The sequence below is a fragment of the Tasmannia lanceolata genome, unplaced genomic scaffold, assembly GCF_043159265.1.
Source record: "Tasmannia lanceolata isolate RefF3 unplaced genomic scaffold, GAP_Taslan_0.1 ptg000011l, whole genome shotgun sequence".
NCBI lineage: Eukaryota > Viridiplantae > Streptophyta > Magnoliopsida > Canellales > Winteraceae > Tasmannia > Tasmannia lanceolata.
Window position 1 is genome coordinate 7,117,524 of NW_027518688.1, and position 20,755 is coordinate 7,138,278.

The following is a 20,755-nucleotide window of genomic DNA, read 5'->3' on the forward strand; positions in this document are numbered from 1 at the left end:
CATACGATCAAAAGATTAGATGAGATTGTATAGGATTGCTTTCAATGGGTAGATCAGGAATGACTAATCCTATGAGATCTTTGGAAATGATGAGATTTATATCCTAACCCCAAAGGGAAAGTTTTTAATCTTCGTACATTTTAACAGTGTTACCTGAAGGCATCAAACCCTAATCCTAATCTAGCGGAGTGGAGAGAGGATCTCGACTCATGACTTTGTTTGTGCACCTAAGGACCGATCGTAGCCATTGGAAGATGGACTACGGCCTAATCTAGACACAAATGGGTAGGATTTCCTAAGCTAGGCTCACACACGTGATGCACGTGTGTTCGTATACTACATGCATGTGTGGGTTAATCTAGGGGTAAGGCCAAGTGTTCCCTTAGTGCGAATCCGTGTTCAATATACTGTACCAGTGTCCGGTGTATCAGTACATGAACAAGAGATCCGTTTACGTACCATAAAGGTACTAGGCTAAGAGTGGAATGCTTCTCTAGCACAGAGGCACCAGGTGATGAAATCCCAGTCAACCATACTAGATAACACTCTGGGTTCCTAAAATAGGATGTGTGTGCATGTGAGATGCAAGAGTTTAGATGCAAGTGATGTAAGTGTGTGTAATATGTTCGCGCAATCTATGATGCCTTCAGGTTTTGTTAGATTAAATTTGAGTAAAATGTGATGAGAAAATAAAACATACAAACTAATCTAACAAGTATATAAGAGAAAGAGTTTTCATGAGCCAGTTAAATTAAATTCAAATGAGTTATCCTCTGAAGTTTTAATGAAGTTAGGTGGTCCCCAGCAGAGTCGCCAAACTGTGGGACCCGATCCCACGAGAGGGGTGGGACGCGAGCTGCCATGCCTTCTCTTGGTCTCTCGTACCCACGCGATTGGCGTGTGCTCTTTTATTATTGATTTTAATTCATCTTTTATATGAACTTGGGATCACTAAGGCAATCCGAATTCCACGCAAAAGAGAGTGACAGAGTCGCCACCTAGATGTGGGATCTAGGACCCATAATTAACCAGAAATCTAGACTCGTTACCTGGTTACAAGAATGGAAGGTATGGGGAATTATCCACCACATGCGCCATTCCTGCCCGATAATTGGTCTTCAATTCCAAAAGTTAACTCTTTTGAATTTCTTTTAAATGGCTCATTTAACTGTATGTTAGTGTGCTAACTATGTGACATGCATCCTATGATCTAATTTCATTGTAGATCCTAAATGTGTATCTTGATTTCTTAATTTGTTTGAATTCAATCTAAGTGGAAGTTCTCCTAAAATTCTAATTTCATGGAAGGTCCTAAACTCTGGGATGTTATCCATAGCACCGTTCAAAAAACCCAAAAAGAAAAGATTCGGTAGTATGTGTAGACACCCCATTTTGTTTTGTTTTAATCAACAAATAAATTAGTGTGTTAAATCCATGTGAGAACCCCCTCTATCATTGATTTATATGTTTTAGGTCATTAATATCTTGATCTGACTTTACGGATCATCAATCGGGACAAAATAAGCTAGGGTCACTTCATAGCCCGGACCCTGATTCCATTCCGAGACCCGATTTCCGTAAATCGTTAGATCAATGGCAGATCATGACCTGGGTCTAACCATCCAAAACCACCTAACCTCTCCTCTCATCCTAACCATTCAAACCTCACCTAACCTCACCTAACCTCTCCTCCCATCATAACCATCCAAACCTCACCTAACCTCACCTAACCTCACCTAACATCACCTAACCTCACCTAACCTTACCTAACCTCACCTAACCTCACCTAACCTCCTATCCCATTCTCCTATAAATACCCTCTCATCTCACCAAAGAAAGGAAGGAAAGAAAAAAAGAAAAGAGGAGAGAACCCCTCTCTTAGAAAATTCAAGCCCTCTCTCTAGACCAAATCCCTCTTCTCCATAAGTTTGCATGGAATATCGTCTACAAAAAGGTATGTCTTTTGGAATTTTATTTTCTTTTCTATATTTGTAGGATTGAGTGTTGTTTTGCGTATATTTTGGTTGATGTCATGTTTAATTTTGTACTAGTTTGGCCTTGGTCATGTTCTCACTTATGCTAAATATAATTAATGTGTTAGGGTCATTAGAACCTATTTGCGATGGGATGTTGAAATCATTGGCTTGTTAGGGAATTTAGATTTCTTTTGGGAAAATAATTCATTAAAAATTTTGAACATTTACAAGAAAGAAAACTTGAATTTTACATGAATTATCAAAACCCATTTAATTTGGCTTACAAAACCTCCATCTTTCAATTGATAACAACAGCCCCCACTCCAATTTGATAACAACAGCCCCCACTCAATCTCAAGAACCCAATATCCATACCCCACCTTGCCAAGTAGATAAAAACAACCCCTTTTTCAAACATCCCATTTGAATCTAATCTCAGGCCCATTCAAGCCATTTTTCATATTCACCGTCTTTTAATCACTAAAAAAAATAAGAACTATCAAAAGAAAACATGGGGGTGCCAATATCATTCCCGTCATAGTGCTAGCTGTTAGACTTTAAACAGATTTTTCGACCTCTAAACAACAGAATCGTGGGAAATGGTTAACTACAAAGTCGTAGATATTTTCGTGCCGTTTCCAACGAGTATTCGTGCTAGATCAGACAGCGAGCGGTTAAAAAGTTAAGTCCAAAATGGTTGCGGCACACCTTTAGGCATTTCCAGTTTAATGTTGCTGTCCTTTTGTTTGCAACACAAATTCGAACCTCTAAATCACAGATTTACAAACAATGGAGAACTACAAAGTTGTAGCCCTATAAAAGATCTTTCCAACGCATGTTCGTACGTTGAATTTGGCCAAGCGGTTAAAGAGTTACGACAATTTTAGTGGGCTGCATTTGTTAGATCTTTTAATGGTCAATGGTTTGTCGAATTTGTGCAATTGTCAAAACTTGGTTGTGTTAACGTCATTTTCCAAACCAAAATCGAAAGACATTAATCTAAAGTACATCCAACCTAAAATTAACAAAACTAAAATTCACCCATTTAAAATCCACTGATAAAAATCCGTTAAAAGCCATTAACCAAAAGACCACTAAAAATTTCAAATGAAACTAAAACCTTCTAAATAAACAACTTTAAAAGCTACCAAACACACTAAATACCTTCAGATAATAAAAGCTTCAAGAAAACTCTAAAAGTTTCCACAAACCCAAAAGAATTCGAGATTCCCAAGAGCCGGTGGATTCAAAATTCCTTTAGGAACCCTTAGAGCCCAATTTAGGAACACTGGTGTCGTGTCGTGTCGTGTCCTAAGTTTTAGGGAGTCTTAGGTTTTAGGGAGTCCTAGAGTTAGGAGTCCGGCCTCATCACGGACGCTTGCTATGTATAGCAACCGTGCCATAGGTCTAGTTACACTAGTCACCCAATCTTTCCCTAGGACAAGCCTAGTAAACTAGGATGTAAGGCAAACCTGCATTAGTCTAAGGGACCATTTGCATTTAGATGAGAATCATATAGCATCTTAGATGAAATCCTAAGATAATAAAATATTCAACTTGAATTAAATAACTTCTCCTAAAACTGTTGAAACAGTCAATCCCGTCTAGGTCGGTGTCTTAGTTGAGTTAGGCATATGTAACTTAGCTTAGGTGCACCGAACTACGTCGACTCTGATCCCAGTGAGGCTTGGGTACGTAGGCAGCTTGGATGTCTGATGGCATACCACCCGCGAGTCGGCACCACAAACAAATTGTGGTGTTTTGTATATTAATTTTCTTGTAAATGCTTAATCAAATCACTTAGGACTTTCCATGAAATTAGAATTTTAGGAGAACTTTCACTTAGATTGAATCCAGACAAATTAATAAATCAAGATACACATTTAGGATTCACATTGAAATTAGATCATAGGATGCATGTCACTTAGTTCGCACATTAACATAGAGTTGAATGAGCCATTTAAAATAAATTTAAAAGAGTTAGCTTTTGGAATCGAAGACCGATTATCGGGCAAGAATGGTGCATGTGGTGGATAACTCCCCATACCTTCCATTCTCGTAACCAGGTAGCGAGTCTAGATTTCTGGTTAATTACGGGTCCTAGATCCCACATCTAGGTGGCGACTCTGTCAGTCTCTTTCGTGTGGAATTCGGATTGCCTTAGTGATCCCAAGTTCACAGGAAAGATTAATTCAAATCAATAATAAAATGCACACGCCAATCGCGTGGATACGAGAGACCAAGAGAGAGAGAGCGGCGGCTCGCGCCCCACATTCCTCTCGCGGGAATCGGGTACCACAGTTTGGCGACTCTGCTGGGGATCACCTAACTTCATTAAAATTCCAAAAGATAATTCATTTGAATTTAATTTAACTGGCTCATAAGAACTCTATCTCTTGTATACTTGTCAGATTAGTTTGTCTTGTTTTATTTTCTCATCACATTTTACTCAAACTTAATCTAACAAAACCTGAAGGCATCATAGATCGCGCGAACTTATTGCACACACTTACATCACTTGCATCTAAACCCTTGCATCTCACGTGCACACACGTCCTATTTTAGGAACCCGGAGTGTTATCTAGCATGGTTGACTGGGATTTCATCACCTGGTGCCTCTGTGCTAGAGAAGCATTCCACCCTTAGCCTGGTACCTTTATGGTACGTAAACGGATCTCTTGTTCACGTACTGATACGCCGGACACTGGTACAGTATATCGAGCAGGGATTCGCGCTAAGGGAACTCTTGGCCTTACCCCTAGATTAACCCACACATGCATGTAGTATACGAACACATGTGCATCACGTGTGTGAGCCTAGTTTAGGATATCCTACCCATTGGTGTCTAGATTAGGCCGTGGTCCATCTTCCAATGGTCACGATCGGTCCTTATATACACGAACAAAGTCATGAGTCGAGATTCTCTCTCCACTCCGATAGATTAGGATTAAGGTTGATGCCTTCAGGTAACACTGATAAAATGTGAAAAAAAAAATAAAAAAAATTCCCTTTGAGTTAGGATATAAATCCCATCATTTCCAAAGATCTCATAGGATTAGTCATTCATGATCTATCCGTTGAAAGCAATCTTATGCTATCTCATCTAATCTTTTGATCGTGCGTCTTTCGTTCTTCTGTCATACGATTCGATCGTATCTTCATGCCATCCCCTAACTGGCAGATGCAGAATCTCACAATTTTCGATTATGCGTTCTCATGATCTGATCATGCCTGGTCCAGATAATCCAATCTTGCTTGTACCCCTGGTCTGTTCCTCCTCTAGGGGCTACCTTTTTCAAGATTATTTTGCTAAGTCCTTCAGAGTTCACTCTCAGAATCCTTGAGCTAGGGGCATTTCCCTATGCGAATCAGTCATCATTGTCCAAAATTGAAAGTATCAGCCATGATGATGTTCAGAACGAACCAGCCTTCGCCGAGCCTTCAACGCCAAACAGTTGCAGCAGTTAAAGTTTTAGTCACTTACTATTTTATGTTGAGTCAGTCATCATGGTCAGTATAATTGTTGAGTCCGGTCTTACAGTTAAAGGTCAATGCCTAGTCCAGGCAAGTTATCTTCTGTTTCCCTTTCTTATTTAGAGTTGTGAATCCTGAGCATGTTCAGGATAGGTCGTCTGATGTAATAGCTTTTCTTTAAATAAAATTTCAGTCAGTTCCAAAAAGTTCACTTGTGTCTGTTCTTAAGTGTGCTTCTGATCTTAAAATAAGACTCCCTCTTCAAATGAGGACAAAATTGACGAAACTCCACTTGAGTCACAGCAATTACTTGAACGAGAGGAGGAGCGCCAATCCCAACCTTTCAAAGATGAAATTGAAATGATAAACACTGGCACTGAAACTTTGATTCAGTGAATGCCGATTGAAAATACATTACCCTCTAAAGAGTGTGAAGAATTGATAAAATTATTTCAAGAATAAGAAGATTGTCTAGAAAAGCTACAACCGATACCAGGGGCAAGACATAGATGGAAAGCTCAAAGAAAATGAAGAAAGTGAGAAGATATATGCTATACAAGGGGCATAGAGTGGAAACAACTTTCATATTTCCAATCAATGACCTTGGTTCTCAAATTCATAGCAAAAAGCCAACAAATTCAAGATGAAAAGTTCAAGAGCAAACAATGAAAAGTGATCATCAGATATCGAGAGTACGAATCCATAGATGGAGGATGTCAAAGAACAAGTTTCGCTCTATGAAAGTCGAAAGCACACTTTAGAATCTTGGAAGAAGAAGATCCATTATCTCTTACCTGGAAATGCCGTCAAACTCCGTAAAAAAAAAAAAAAAACAAAACAAAACAAAAAAGAAAAAAATAATCAGTACCAGACGGACTCTAGCCAATCTGAACATCGGAAGGCCCCCTTTGGCCGATTAAATCCCAAAATCAAAACCCAATGTCAAAAGAATACCGATTTGCAAACCCTTCGAGCCTAAATCAAATTTTCTTGAAAACCCATCAAACTTGGGGCATTCCCCCGAACTACACGAGACCTGATCCCTACACTGGGGTACGTAGGCAGCTCGGTTAAACCGAGTTCGGTCGATTCAAAAGAAAAAGAAAAAGAAAAATCAATCGTTCCAAAAAAAAAGAGGGACAAGTTCCAAAAGAAGAGAAGATAATTATTCCAGAAAGAAAAGAAAAAAAGAAAAATCAATTAACCTTCAAACAATTTATTTTCAAACTAGGGGCATTTGCCCTGAACTACACACGTCCTAATTCCTACATGGGGATATGTAGGCAACCTATTCACAGGTTCGGTCGAAATCTTTGTTGAACCTTAAGCCATTCTTTGAAAAGCCCTATCCTACCTATAAAGTCCTTCCGGTGTTCAGAACTAATGATCTAGGTCCCGAAACAAAAAAAAAATGATGATGAATAAAAAAAAATGGAGTTTGAAGATCTGCTAGACTGAAAACCTGAAAGGGCGGTTTAGGCAAAATTTAAGATCATTCCCCTGTTAAGTTGAAAACCCGAAAGGGCGGCTTAGGCAAAAGCTAAGGGGATAGCCTGCTGAATCGAAAACCTAGAAAGACGGTTCAGGCAAAAGTTAAGGCTACCACGGTCCGCCAAGTTAAAAACCCTGAAGAGGTGACTTGGTCACGGTAAGAGAATCATTATAAGAAGGCTACAGCCAGTATCAAGACTGAAGATCAACTGAAGTTCAAGCAAATTTATAAGAAGGTTACAGCCGGTATCAGGACTGAAGATCAATTGAAGTTCAAACAAATTCAAGTGACATCCTCAAAACTGGGGGCATTGGAGCTAAGCAATCCTAGGAGTTGTAATTAAATCATTGAGGCATTACTGTTTTAAGGAAAAAGTCCAGTGTTTACCAATTGAAAAAAATATTCCTTGAAAGGATAGACTTACCAAATAAAACGTTAACTAAGTCAGAAGCATTACTGTGTCTGTCAGTGTAGTTAATCAATCGTTGTTATTCTATGTTCACTCCTTTAGAGCTCCTCAATCCTTTGAGTAGTGCCTTTTATCTAAGTTTTCTATTTAAAAAGAGTCAATCGTCATCCATATGTCCAAATGATGCAACTGTCTCGGTGAAGGAGGCCCGGCCTCGTCAGCTCCCTGCGATTGTACCTGAAAAAGTTCGAGAATCTAGTCAAACAGCTATATTTCAAAGATGATCAACCCAGAAGAATTCAGAAGTAGAAACATCAGAAAGCCCAGCTTCCGTAAAAAGATCATACCCCAGGAAGGCATCTTAAGCTTGGAAGAGCCTCAGATGCAATGATGGTCGAGCCAATTTCTCAGAAAGATGAACCGTTAAAATTCAGAATTTCCTTCCAGTTAGTTAAATACTTTCCTGGTCAAGAAATGTTTATCTAAACACCTATCAAGAGGCAAGTCCCACTTTTCCATGATTATATCCAAGAGAGCCGTTGTTCTAGATTACCAATTTCAAGTGTCTTGTTCAAGGTTTCAGTCATCCAAATCCCCAAAGACAAGACCAGCAGTCTCTTTGAGAAAAATCTTGTTGAAGTTTCATAAAAGTGTTTCTAATCCATTCTTGTTAGTAATGGTTCTTCGGTTTGCCGTTTCATCATTCGTCAAAGTCCTAGTTTCCGATATCTTTGTCGGGCACGATCCATAATATCCCCGATTTCATTGAGTTCAAAAAAATAAAAAATTCATCAAATCCAATCTTACGTCAAATTCAAGTTCATGGAAAATCTCTAAATTCTTCGAGCCCGTTTGTGAACGGTACCTCTTTTCTCGAGCCCATTTGCAAATGGCCTCGTCTTCTCCTTGAGCCCGTTTGTGAACGGTGCCTCATCTCTCGAGTCCATTTGTGAATGGTTTCGTCTCCTCCTTGAGCCCATTTGTGAACGGTGCCTCATTTTCTGAGTTCATTTATGAATGGTCTCATGTCCTCCTTGAGCCCGTTTGTGGACGGTGCCTCATTTCTCAAAAAATCAAAAATTCATCAAATCCAATCCCCAATTCAAAAAATCCAATCCTACGTCAAATTCAAATTCATAAAAATCTCTAAATTTTTCATTGTTGAATTCATCAATCAAAGCTATCTTGTGTCGTCGAGCCCGTTTGTGAACGGTGCCTCATTTCTCGAGCCCATTTGTGAATGGTCTCGTCTTCTCCTTGAGCCCGTTTGCGGACGGTACCTCATTTCCCAAAAATAAAAATTCATCAAATCCAATCCCCGATTCAAACAAATCCAATCTTACGTCAAATTCAAGTTCATGAAAAATCTCATGTCCTCTTTGAGCCCTTCTGTGAAAGGTGCCTCATTTCTCGAGGCCGTTTGTGAATGGTCTCGTCTTCTCCTTGAGCCCGTTTGCGGACGGTACCTCATTTCCCAAAAATAAAAAATTCATCAAAACCAATCCCCGATTCAAACAAATCCAATCTTACGTCAAATTCAAGTTCATGAAAAATCTCATGCCCTCTTTGAGCCCGTTTGTGAACGGTGCCTCTTTTCTCGAGGCCATTTGGGGATGGTCTCGTCTTCTCCTTGAACCCGTTTGTGAACAGGTTTCTCATTCTCTGAGTCCATTTGTGAATGGTCTCATGTCCTCTTTGAGCCCGTTTGTGAACGGTGCCTCTTTTCTCGAGGCCATTTGTGAATGGTCTCATCTTCTCCTTGAGCCCGTTTGCGGACGGTACCTCATTTTCCAAAAATAAAAAAATTTATCAAATCCAAATCCTTAATTAAAAAATAAAAATAAAAATCCATTCCTACGTCAAATTCAAGTTCATAAAAAAATCTCTAAATTCTTCGAGCCCGTTTGTGAACGGTGCCTCATTTCTCGAGTCCATTTGTGAATGGTCTCGTCTTCTCCTCGAACCCGTTTGTGAACAGGTGTCTCATTCTCTGAGTCCATTTGTGAATGGTCTCATCTTCTCCTTGAGCCCGTTTGTGAACGGTGCCTCATTTTCTGAGTCCATTTGTGAATGGTCTCGTGTCCTCTTTGAGCCCGTTTGTGAACGGTGCCTCATTTCTCGAGTCCATTTGTGAATGGTCTTGTCTTCTCCTTGAGCCCGTTTGTGAACGGTGCCTCATTTCTCGAATCCATTTGTGAATGGTCTTGTCTTCTCCTTGAGCCCGTTTGTGAACGGTGCCTCATTTCTCGAATCCATTTGTGAATGGTCTTGTCTTTTCCTTGAGCCCGTTTGTGAACGGTGCCTCATTTCTCGAATCCATTTGTGAATGGTCTCGTCTTCTCCTTGAGCCTGTTTGTGAATGGTGCCTCATTTCTCGAGTCCATTTGTGAATGGTCTTGTCTTATCCTTGAGCCCGTTTGTGAATGGTGCCTCTTTTCTCGAATCCATTTGTGAATGGTATCGTCCTCCTTGAGCCCGTTTGTGAACGGTGCCTCATTTCTCGAGTCCATTTGTGAATGGTCTTGTCTTCTCCTTGAGCCTGTTTGTGAACGGTGCCTCTTTTCTCGAATCCATTTGTGAATGGTATCTTCCTCCTTGAGCCCGTTTGTGAACGGTGCCTCATTTCTCGAGTCCATTTGTGAATGGTCTTGTCTTCTCCTTGAGCCCGTTTGTGAACGGTGCCTCTTTTCTCGAGTCCATTTGTGAATGGTTTTCTATCCTCCTTGAGGCCGTTTGTGAACGGTGCCTCATTATCCAAGTCCATTTGGGAATGCTTCTTATCCTCGTTGAACCCGCTTGTGAGCGGCGTCTCATCTCCTTCTAAAAACTGTTTGAGAGCGATCTTTGTCCTTTCCCTTCAGAATCCATTCGAAAATGATATCTCATTCTCTAATTGCCCGTTTGTGAACGGCGCCGCATCGAGTTTTTATTATTATTCAAGTTCTAGGGTTTCATCTAAGGTTTTGCATTATGTTAAGGTGCGTTGTATCTAGAGAGTCCTTTGTCGATTAAAACTACGCAAAATGGTTCTGTCATTTTTAACTTTGGTATTCAATGACTACGTCATCTCTACCAAAGAGGGGCATCTGTAGACACCCCATTTTGTTTTGTTTTAATCAACAAATAAATTAGTGTGTTAAATCCATGTGAGAACCCCCTCTATCATTGATTTATATGTTTTAGGTCATTAATATCTTGATCTGACTTTACGGATCATCAATCGGGACAAAATAAGCTAGGGTCACTTCATAGCCCGGACCCTGATTCCATTCCGAGACCCGATTTCCGTAAATCGTTAGATCAATGGCAGATCATGACCTGGGTCTAACCATCCAAAACCACCTAACCTCTCCTCTCATCCTAACCATTCAAACCTCACCTAACCTCACCTAACCTCTCCTCCCATCATAACCATCCAAACCTCACCTAACCTCACCTAACCTCACCTAACATCACCTAACCTCACCTAACCTTACCTAACCTCACCTAACCTCACCTAACCTCCTATCCCATTCTCCTATAAATACCCTCTCATCTCACCAAAGAAAGGAAGGAAAGAAAAAAAGAAAAGAGGAGAGAACCCCTCTCTTAGAAAATTCAAGCCCTCTCTCTAGACCAAATCCCTCTTCTCCATAAGTTTGCATGGAATATCGTCTACAAAAAGGTATGTCTTTTGGAATTTTATTTTCTTTTCTATATTTGTAGGATTGAGTGTTGTTTTGCGTATATTTTGGTTGATGTCATGTTTAATTTTGTACTAGTTTGGCCTTGGTCATGTTCTCACTTATGCTAAATATAATTAATGTGTTAGGGTCATTAGAACCTATTTGCGATGGGATGTTGAAATCATTGGCTTGTTAGGGAATTTAGATTTCTTTTGGGAAAATAATTCATTAAAAATTTTGAACATTTACAAGAAAGAAAACTTGAATTTTACATGAATTATCAAAACCCATTTAATTTGGCTTACAAAACCTCCATCTTTCAATTGATAACAACAGCCCCCACTCCAATTTGATAACAACAGCCCCCACTCAATCTCAAGAACCCAATATCCATACCCCACCTTGCCAAGTAGATAAAAACAACCCCTTTTTCAAACATCCCATTTGAATCTAATCTCAGGCCCATTCAAGCCATTTTTCATATTCACCGTCTTTTAATCACTAAAAAAAATAAGAACTATCAAAAGAAAACATGGGGGTGCCAATATCATTCCCGTCATAGTGCTAGCTGTTAGACTTTAAACAGATTTTTCGACCTCTAAACAACAGAATCGTGGGAAATGGTTAACTACAAAGTCGTAGATATTTTCGTGCCGTTTCCAACGAGTATTCGTGCTAGATCAGACAGCGAGCGGTTAAAAAGTTAAGTCCAAAATGGTTGCGGCACACCTTTAGGCATTTCCAGTTTAATGTTGCTGTCCTTTTGTTTGCAACACAAATTCGAACCTCTAAATCACAGATTTACAAACAATGGAGAACTACAAAGTTGTAGCCCTATAAAAGATCTTTCCAACGCATGTTCGTACGTTGAATTTGGCCAAGCGGTTAAAGAGTTACGACAATTTTAGTGGGCTGCATTTGTTAGATCTTTTAATGGTCAATGGTTTGTCGAATTTGTGCAATTGTCAAAACTTGGTTGTGTTAACGTCATTTTCCAAACCAAAATCGAAAGACATTAATCTAAAGTACATCCAACCTAAAATTAACAAAACTAAAATTCACCCATTTAAAATCCACTGATAAAAATCCGTTAAAAGCCATTAACCAAAAGACCACTAAAAATTTCAAATGAAACTAAAACCTTCTAAATAAACAACTTTAAAAGCTACCAAACACACTAAATACCTTCAGATAATAAAAGCTTCAAGAAAACTCTAAAAGTTTCCACAAACCCAAAAGAATTCGAGATTCCCAAGAGCCGGTGGATTCAAAATTCCTTTAGGAACCCTTAGAGCCCAATTTAGGAACACTGGTGTCGTGTCGTGTCGTGTCCTAAGTTTTAGGGAGTCTTAGGTTTTAGGGAGTCCTAGAGTTAGGAGTCCGGCCTCATCACGGACGCTTGCTATGTATAGCAACCGTGCCATAGGTCTAGTTACACTAGTCACCCAATCTTTCCCTAGGACAAGCCTAGTAAACTAGGATGTAAGGCAAACCTGCATTAGTCTAAGGGACCATTTGCATTTAGATGAGAATCATATAGCATCTTAGATGAAATCCTAAGATAATAAAATCTTCAACTTGAATTAAATAACTTCTCCTAAAACTGTTGAAACAGTCAATCCCGTCTAGGTCGGTGTCTTAGTTGAGTTAGGCATATGTAACTTAGCTTAGGTGCACCGAACTACGTCGACTCTGATCCCAGTGAGGCTTGGGTACGTAGGCAGCTTGGATGTCTGATGGCATACCACCCGCGAGTCGGCACCACAAACAAATTGTGGTGTTTTGTATATTAATTTTCTTGTAAATGCTTAATCAAATCACTTAGGACTTTCCATGAAATTAGAATTTTAGGAGAACTTTCACTTAGATTGAATCCAGACAAATTAATAAATCAAGATACACATTTAGGATTCACATTGAAATTAGATCATAGGATGCATGTCACTTAGTTCGCACATTAACATAGAGTTGAATGAGCCATTTAAAATAAATTTAAAAGAGTTAGCTTTTGGAATCGAAGACCGATTATCGGGCAAGAATGGTGCATGTGGTGGATAACTCCCCATACCTTCCATTCTCGTAACCAGGTAGCGAGTCTAGATTTCTGGTTAATTACGGGTCCTAGATCCCACATCTAGGTGGCGACTCTGTCAGTCTCTTTCGTGTGGAATTCGGATTGCCTTAGTGATCCCAAGTTCACAGGAAAGATTAATTCAAATCAATAATAAAATGCACACGCCAATCGCGTGGATACGAGAGACCAAGAGAGAGAGAGCGGCGGCTCGCGCCCCACATTCCTCTCGCGGGAATCGGGTACCACAGTATGATCGAGTTTTGAATCCGTATTCAACATTAGATTAGGCATCCATGCATTTTAGGGTAGATTTCATTTTATTATGGGAGTTTTGAAGTTGATTCGCGATCCTGAAGGTCTCTAGGGGGTTCCTTTGGCCTCTGGAAGATGAAAGTTCAAGTTTCCAAGCAAATGAAAAAACCTGCTATTTTTAGAATTTTCAGGGTTTCCCTCATTTTTGCCTATTTTGCACTGCAGGGGTATTTTGGTCATTCCCGATGTGTCTCGTTTGACCCCCGAGTTATATTTGAGAAATCTTGAGTGATTTTACAAAATTTGAAAAAGCTGCTATTTTTAGAAACTCATGGGGCTTCCACATTTTCATCATCTTATGGATATTTCAATCATTTCTCATATGTCCAAAACCATCTCGAGGGTACGGCTGATGGATTATGAGTAATTTCGTAAGTTTTGGGAAACCTGCTAAATTTAGATCTCTCAAGATTTTCTGTTAGTCTTGCACTTCGGGGGTATTTTAGGCATTTCCAAACATATCATATTTGGTCCCTAAGTTGTGTCTAAGAAATCTTGAGTCCGTTCATAAATTTTTGAAAATCTGCTATTTTTAGAATTTCTGAGGGTTTTCCCTAGTCTCGCCAAATTATAGCACCTCGGGGTAATTTGGTCTTTTCCTGTGTATTTCTTTTGATCTCCGAAATATGTCTGAGAGATTATGAATGATTTCCTGAATTTTGGAAAACCTGCTAAATTTAGAATTTCTCAGGAGTTTCGCTTAATTTGGAAATTCTAAGTGTTGAGGGCATTTTGGGTATTTTCAGGGGATACCAAATGATTCTGTTTAATATTGCTCACCGAAAGGACCCAATTTTAAAAGTTTCTATTTTTGAAGTTTGACCACAAAGACTTTCCATTTTTAATTTTTCCCTTTAGGGGTGGACAATTCTGAGGGTATTTTGGTCGCATTTGGATGTCTAACAGTCAAGTAGGGGCATTTTGGTCTGAAAAGTTATTTCCCAAAAAAGATGGTCCGATCATGTGTGAGGGATGCACCATAAATGTCAAATGGGTTGGGTCCATATAGAATGTTGAATTTAGAAAGATTTTATTGATTTTTTACGGAAAAACCCGAAACCCGTGTGAAATGGCCCATTGGGCTAAAGCCCGCAAAGATGAAGCTCATGTGGGTTCACCCATATGGGTCAACCACCATGGTGGGCGGCCCACATGGTTGACCCACATGAGTTGAGCACCCAACCTTGATGATGTCACAATGGTGACATCATATTTGTTAAAAGAAAAATAAAAAGAATAAAAAATAAAAAGAAGGAAAGAAGGAAAAGAGGAATGATTGCTTAAAAAGGTTTTCTTCCAAAGAAGCAATGTGGAATGAGAATAACATGTCTTGATTGACAAGAAATTAAGATTGGAATCAAATCCAATTTGGAAAAAAGAAAGAAAGAAAGCAAGAAGGGAAAATTGGAAACAAGCTAAAAAGGGAGCTCTCACATTGGAAATTACTATTTCTCTCTTAACCCTAATTTTTTTTATAAAAAAATCAAAGCAAACAATCCAAAAAAAGAGGAAAAAAATCCAAATTCGTCCATTTTCTCTCTCCTCCCAAGAAATTTTTTTTCTCTTCTCTCTTGAAGTGTGTTCATATCTCTTAAGTGTTCTTCAGAAAAGAAATTCTTGAATTCCTTTTTCTTCTTCAACAAATCACATATCAAGGATCTTTGGGGTGTTCTTTGGGTCTTCTTCATCATATAAAAGGGTGCAACAAAGCGTATACCTCGGATCTACGCACCCTAGAGACAAGGAGCGCGATCAACGGTAGGATCTTTATCTTTGTAATATCAAAAGTAGAAAAGCATGCTAGGGTTTCACTTTTGGTAGATCAAATCAATGAATTTTTCCTTGGAATTTCAGTATGTTATAATATAGATTATAAGTTTTCAAAATTCAAAATTTCACCAAAAAATTAAACTTCCTCCATTTAATAATGATTTTCTTTCATTTTTTATTCAATATGGATTTAAATCGGATTATCAAAGTAAGTGTTAGAAAACGTGGGTTTCTTTAAAAACTGATATTTTTGGAATTTTTATAAAATAAAATACTACTGGAAACTTAATTTTCAATCACGGTTTGGCCGTTTTAATTTTCATGCTAATTTTCAAACAATAACCCCGAAAGGGATTATTTCTTGATGAACGAATCGAAAAGTATATCAAACCATATCCAAAATTTATAAAATCTTATTTCCAGACTAATGTTTTGATTTCCAGAATACCCAAAAATTTTTGGATGTTTTTGAATTTTTTAGTCTGGTTTTAAATTATTTTAAATTTCGATCATTTTTAATAAATATCAAAATATTTTAAAAATTAATGAAACTCTCCAGAATTAATTTTCAATAATAAATTGAATTTTTCATGAAATTTGTTTTTTGAAAAAAGGTTTTTTTTATTTTTTTTCTAATCGCTTTTTCGTTTTACGTGCCGTAATTCTTTTTCGTATTAAATTAGTAAATTTTTGAAATTTTTCTTTACAAACCAGTAACTTAGGTTACTGGAATGTTAGATAAAAATTTTAAATTAGTTTTGCAAAGTTTTAATAATGTTTTGTAATTTATTTTAATAAATGAGTTTCAATTTCTAGGAAACAAATTCCCCTTTTCTATTTAAAAATCGATTTTATGGAGGAGATTTAAGTTTTAAGTTTTGAAATTTTGATAGAAAATTTTATAATCTATTATATATCTACTGGAATTTTTTATTTGATTTTAGGATACTATTAGGTTTGCTTTTTAAGTAATTCTTTGGTTTTATTTGATTTTTGTGTGAATTTCAATTAGCATCAACTCGTAATAAAAGTTGATGAAAGTCATACAGTAGTCTAATCTCATGATTATCTTTATTATGTGAAAGTTTGGATTAATTTGAAAATGATATGCTACAAGTTGATGTGTTAATCTATAATCTGATTTAAATTTGAAAAATCAGAAATTGATATCAAATCTTAATGATAATTCATGAAAATTTTCCAGTAAGCTACAATTATCCATATCTTGTTACTGGAAAAGTTGTAACTGATTTGGAGTTCGATTGCTTAGGGTTACTGTGTATTCCTAACAATCGGGTTTTAATGATATTAAATCACAATTTAATAGCAAATCAATACAAAAGTCAGGAAAAATCTCCAAAAAACCTTAACTTTTCATCATAAATTCAATCCCTAACCTTTTGAAACAGAAACCTTAGGGTTCATAGATTGCCTTTGTAAATTGGCTATGCTGTGACAATTTAACTGCCGAGATCGTAACCATAATCGTATACTAATTGCGATCGATTCAGCATAATTGGAGTGCGTAAATTATAGTATGATATTGGCTCCAAGGTCCACTGTCCACGAAAATCCTGAGAAATATGCCAGGCAATAAGATACTATAATTTACGTGCTAAATTATACAATGGTTGAGAGCACGATTCCCTTCCATGGTTGTGATTCGAGGTCGAAACTTGCGAACCATAGAGCCTTTGGTATTCCTTAGATGTTTAGGAACCGAAAATCCTTGAAATCTAAAAATCATTAACTTCAGCAAATTGAATCAATTTACATCATGTCTTTCGGAATCATTGGATTACGGTTTCCATCGTAAGAACCATTAGAGCCCTATTTAGGAACATTTGCATCATGTCGTGTCCTAGGTTTTAGGGAGTCCTAGAGTTAGGAGTCCAGCCTCATCACGGGCGTTTGCTATGGATAGCAACCGTGCCATAGATCTAGTTACACTAGTCACCTCACTTTTCTCATAGGACAAGCCTAGTTACCTAGGATGTAGGTTCACTTGCATTAGTCAAAGGGATGTCTTGCACTTAGATAGGACCATATAACATCTTAGATGAAGTCCTAGGATAATAAAATCTTCAACTTGAATTAAATAATTTCTCTTAAAACTGTTGAAACAATCAATCCAGTCTAGATCGGTGTCCTAGATGAGTTAGGCATAAGAAGCTTAGTTCAGGTGCACCGAACTACGTCGATTCTGATCCCAGTGAGGCTTGGGTACGTAGGCAGCTTGGATGCTTGATGGCATACCAATCACGAGTTGGCTCCACAACAAATTGTGGGGTTTTGTATATTAATTTTTTTGTAAATTCTTAATTAAATCACTTAGGACTTTCCATGAAATTAGAAGTTTAGAAGAACTTTCACTTAAATTGAATTCAAACAAATTAAGAAAATCAAGATACACATTTAGGAATTATATTGAAATTAGATCTTAGGATGCATGTCACATAGTTCGCACATTAATATAGAGTTAAATGAGCCATTTAAAAGAAATTCGAAAGAGTTAACTTTTGGAATTGAAGACCGATTATGGGGCAGGAATGGTGCATGTGGTGGTAACTCCCCATACCTTCCATTCTCGTAACCAGGTAACGAGTCTAGATTCCTGGTCAATTATGGGTCCTAGATCCCTCATCTAGGTGGCGACTCTGTCACTCTCTTTTGCGTGGAATTCGGATTGCCTTAGTGATCCCAAGTTCACGAAAAAGATGAATTAAATCATACCTTGCTAGGCTCGGCGGCTTACCCCTGCCCTTATGGGTACTGGGTTGCACGTTTGTTTGCACCCTATGGCTTGGTTGCTGCCTGCTTGGTTGGGTAATTAAAATCAATAATAAAAAGCACACGCCATTCGCGTGGGTACGGAGACCAAGAGAGAGCGTGGCGGCACGCGCCCCACCCCTCTCGCGGGATCGGGTCCCACAGTTTGGCGACTCTGCTGGGGACCACCTAACTTCATTAAAATTTCAAAGGATAATTCATTTGAATTTATTTTAATTGGCTCATGAAAACTCTATCTTATATGCTTGTTAGATTAGTTTGTCTTGTTTGATTTTCTCATCATATCATACTCAAACTTAATCTAACAAAACCTGAAGGCATCATAGATTGCGCGAACTTATTGCACACACTTACCTCACTTGCATCTAAACCCTTGCATCTCACATGCACACACATCTTATTTTAGGAACTCAGAGTGTTATCTAGCATTGCTGACTGGGATTTCATCACCTAGTGCCTCTGTGCTAGAGAAGCATTCCACTCTTAGCCTAGTACCTTTATGGTACGTAAACGGATATCTTGTTCACGTACTGATACGCCGGACACTGGTACAGTATATTGAGCACGGATTCGCGCTAAGGGAACTCCTGGCCTTACCCCTAGATTAACCCACACATGCATGTAGTAAACGAACACACGTGGATCACGTGTGTGAGCCTAGTTTAGGATATCCTACCCATTTGTGTCTAGATTAGGCCGTGGTCCATCTTCCAATGGCTACGATCGGTCCTTAGGTACACAAACAAAGTCATGAGTCGAGATCCTCTCTCCACTCCACTAGATTAGGATTAGGATTGATGCCTTCAGGTAACCCTTGTCAAAATGTAAAAGGATTAAAAAAACTTTCCCTTTGGGGTTAGGATATAAATCCCATCATTTCTAAAGATCTCATAGGATTAGTCATTCCTGATCTACCCGTTGAAAGCAATCCTATGTAATCTCATCTAATCTTTTGATCGTGTGTCTTTCATTCTTCTGTCATACGATTCGATCGTATCTTCATGCCATCCCCTAACTGGCAGGAGCAGAATCTCACAATCTTTCGATTATACAATCTCATGATCTGATCATACCTGGTCCAGATGATCCAATCTTGTTTATATCATTGGTCTCTTCTAACTCTAGGGGTAACCTGTTACAAGATTATTTCGATAAACTTCTCAGAGTCTATTCCCATAACCCTTAAACTAGGGGCATCCCCTAATGCATTCGTGTCGCCATCATCGTGTCTCAGTCATTATGGGATTCATTCTGTCATTTCTATTGCTTGTTTAACCCATAACCATCTTTCAATCGTCAAGTATAGAGTGCACCTTGAATGTCAAGCTTACACTTTATATTCCTTGTTTCCATTCCAGGAACTGTCATAGCCATGTCTAATATTTTTCAGGTCCGGATCAATTCATTATTACAAATGAGGCCTGGCTCTCCACAACCTTCCGTTGTTGATCCAGATTCTGCACCACTTCCTCCGTTAGCTCCTTTGGCTGAAAGCTCGAGAAATACCCAATCCAATACCACTGCTGATACCTTGGATCTTATCCTCCAACAATTGCAAGAGCTTAAAGAAGAGAATCGTTGCATCAGAGCTCAATTGAATGAGATATTTGGCTCAGCTGATGTTACCTCTAAAGGCAAAAGCCCTAGCTTCTCCATGGCATATGGGTGTGCTCAAAGTTCCATGGCCACGGGTTCTGAAGGATTGATTCTGAATCTCTCTAGACAAGTGACCGTCCTCGCGCAGGAGATTCATCAAATGAAGCAACAAGTGACGACCAATTGTTTCCAACCGCAAAACTCCAAGCTCCAAGATGATAGAGAAGGAAGTTTTGTTATATGGAACTCGGCCAGTCAAAGCTCTAAGGAACCACTCAAGTCTCTAACTCACGAGCATGAACACGAAAGACCATCCAAACCAAATCCGATAATCGAGCTCAGTAGTAGCAGTGACGACGACAGTGACTCAGATGCCGAAGGAGATCTAAACGTAGTGTTGCCAGAAGGATTCCTTGATCCCCTGTCGCCGGATGATCTCGATGCTTAGACGACCTATGGTTAACAAAAGAAACAGGTCTAGTTATGAGCTAGCCCTTGCCGAGCCTCCAAAGCCAGACAGTTGCAGTAGTCTTAGTCCTTTTGTTATTTTAATTAAGTCCAGTCATGATGTCAAGTCCAGTTATTAAGTGCAGTCTTCTAAAAGTTTGAATAAATTTCTAGTCCAGTTGAGTCGTTTCTTACTTTTATTTTTGAGTCAAGAGTGTGAATTCTGAGTCTGTTCAGAATAAGTCTTGTCAGATGTGGTCTTTTTCAATTCAATGAAACTTGCTTTCTCTATACATTCCAGTTTGTGTTTCTGACTTTAATAAACAATGAGAATAATACTCCCTCCTCAAATGACGACAAAATTGACGAAACTCTACTTGAGTCACAACAATTACCTGAACAAGAGGAGGAGCGCCAATCCCAGCCTTTCAAAGATGAAATTGAAATGATAAACATTGGCACTGAAACTTTGATTCAGTAAATGCCTGTTGGAAATACATTGCCCTCTGAAGAGGGTGAAGTATTGGTAAACCCATTTCGAGGATAAAGAGATGGTCCAGTAAGCGCTACCATTAATGCCAGGAGAAAGACCCAGATAGAAGGTTCAAGAAAGAATGAAGTGAATATCACATGCTATACAAGGGGCATGGATTCGAAACAACTTCCATATCTTCAGTCAATGACCCTGGTCACAGGTTTCACCAGTGACAATGTAAAGCCATCAAATTCAATATGAAAAGTGCAAGAGCA

The 20,755-nt window shown here is 38.6% G+C and overlaps 1 protein-coding gene across 7 annotated transcripts; it reads left to right on the forward strand.

Moving 5' to 3' along the window:
- The first annotated feature begins 1,485 nt into the window (after positions 1–1,485).
- Positions 1,486–20,298, forward strand: LOC143886394 (uncharacterized). Of its 7 annotated transcripts, none has more exons than XR_013253767.1 (5): positions 1,486–1,954; positions 5,158–11,015; positions 13,568–13,773; positions 15,009–15,160; positions 19,321–20,298. XR_013253767.1 is itself a non-coding variant. In XM_077390349.1 (3 exons), the coding sequence occupies exons 1-3, from the start codon at positions 10,994–10,996 to the stop codon at positions 20,004–20,006; spliced, it is 810 nt and encodes a 269-aa protein (XP_077246464.1). In that variant the 5' UTR covers positions 10,535–10,993; the 3' UTR covers positions 20,007–20,298. The 7 variants fall into 7 exon arrangements, 2 of the variants coding, with proteins under 2 accessions (XP_077246464.1, XP_077246465.1); XR_013253769.1 differs by having other exon boundaries at positions 19,353–20,298; XR_013253768.1 differs by lacking the exon at positions 13,568–13,773 and having other exon boundaries at positions 1,487–1,954.
- The last annotated feature ends 457 nt before the right edge of the window (positions 20,299–20,755 follow it).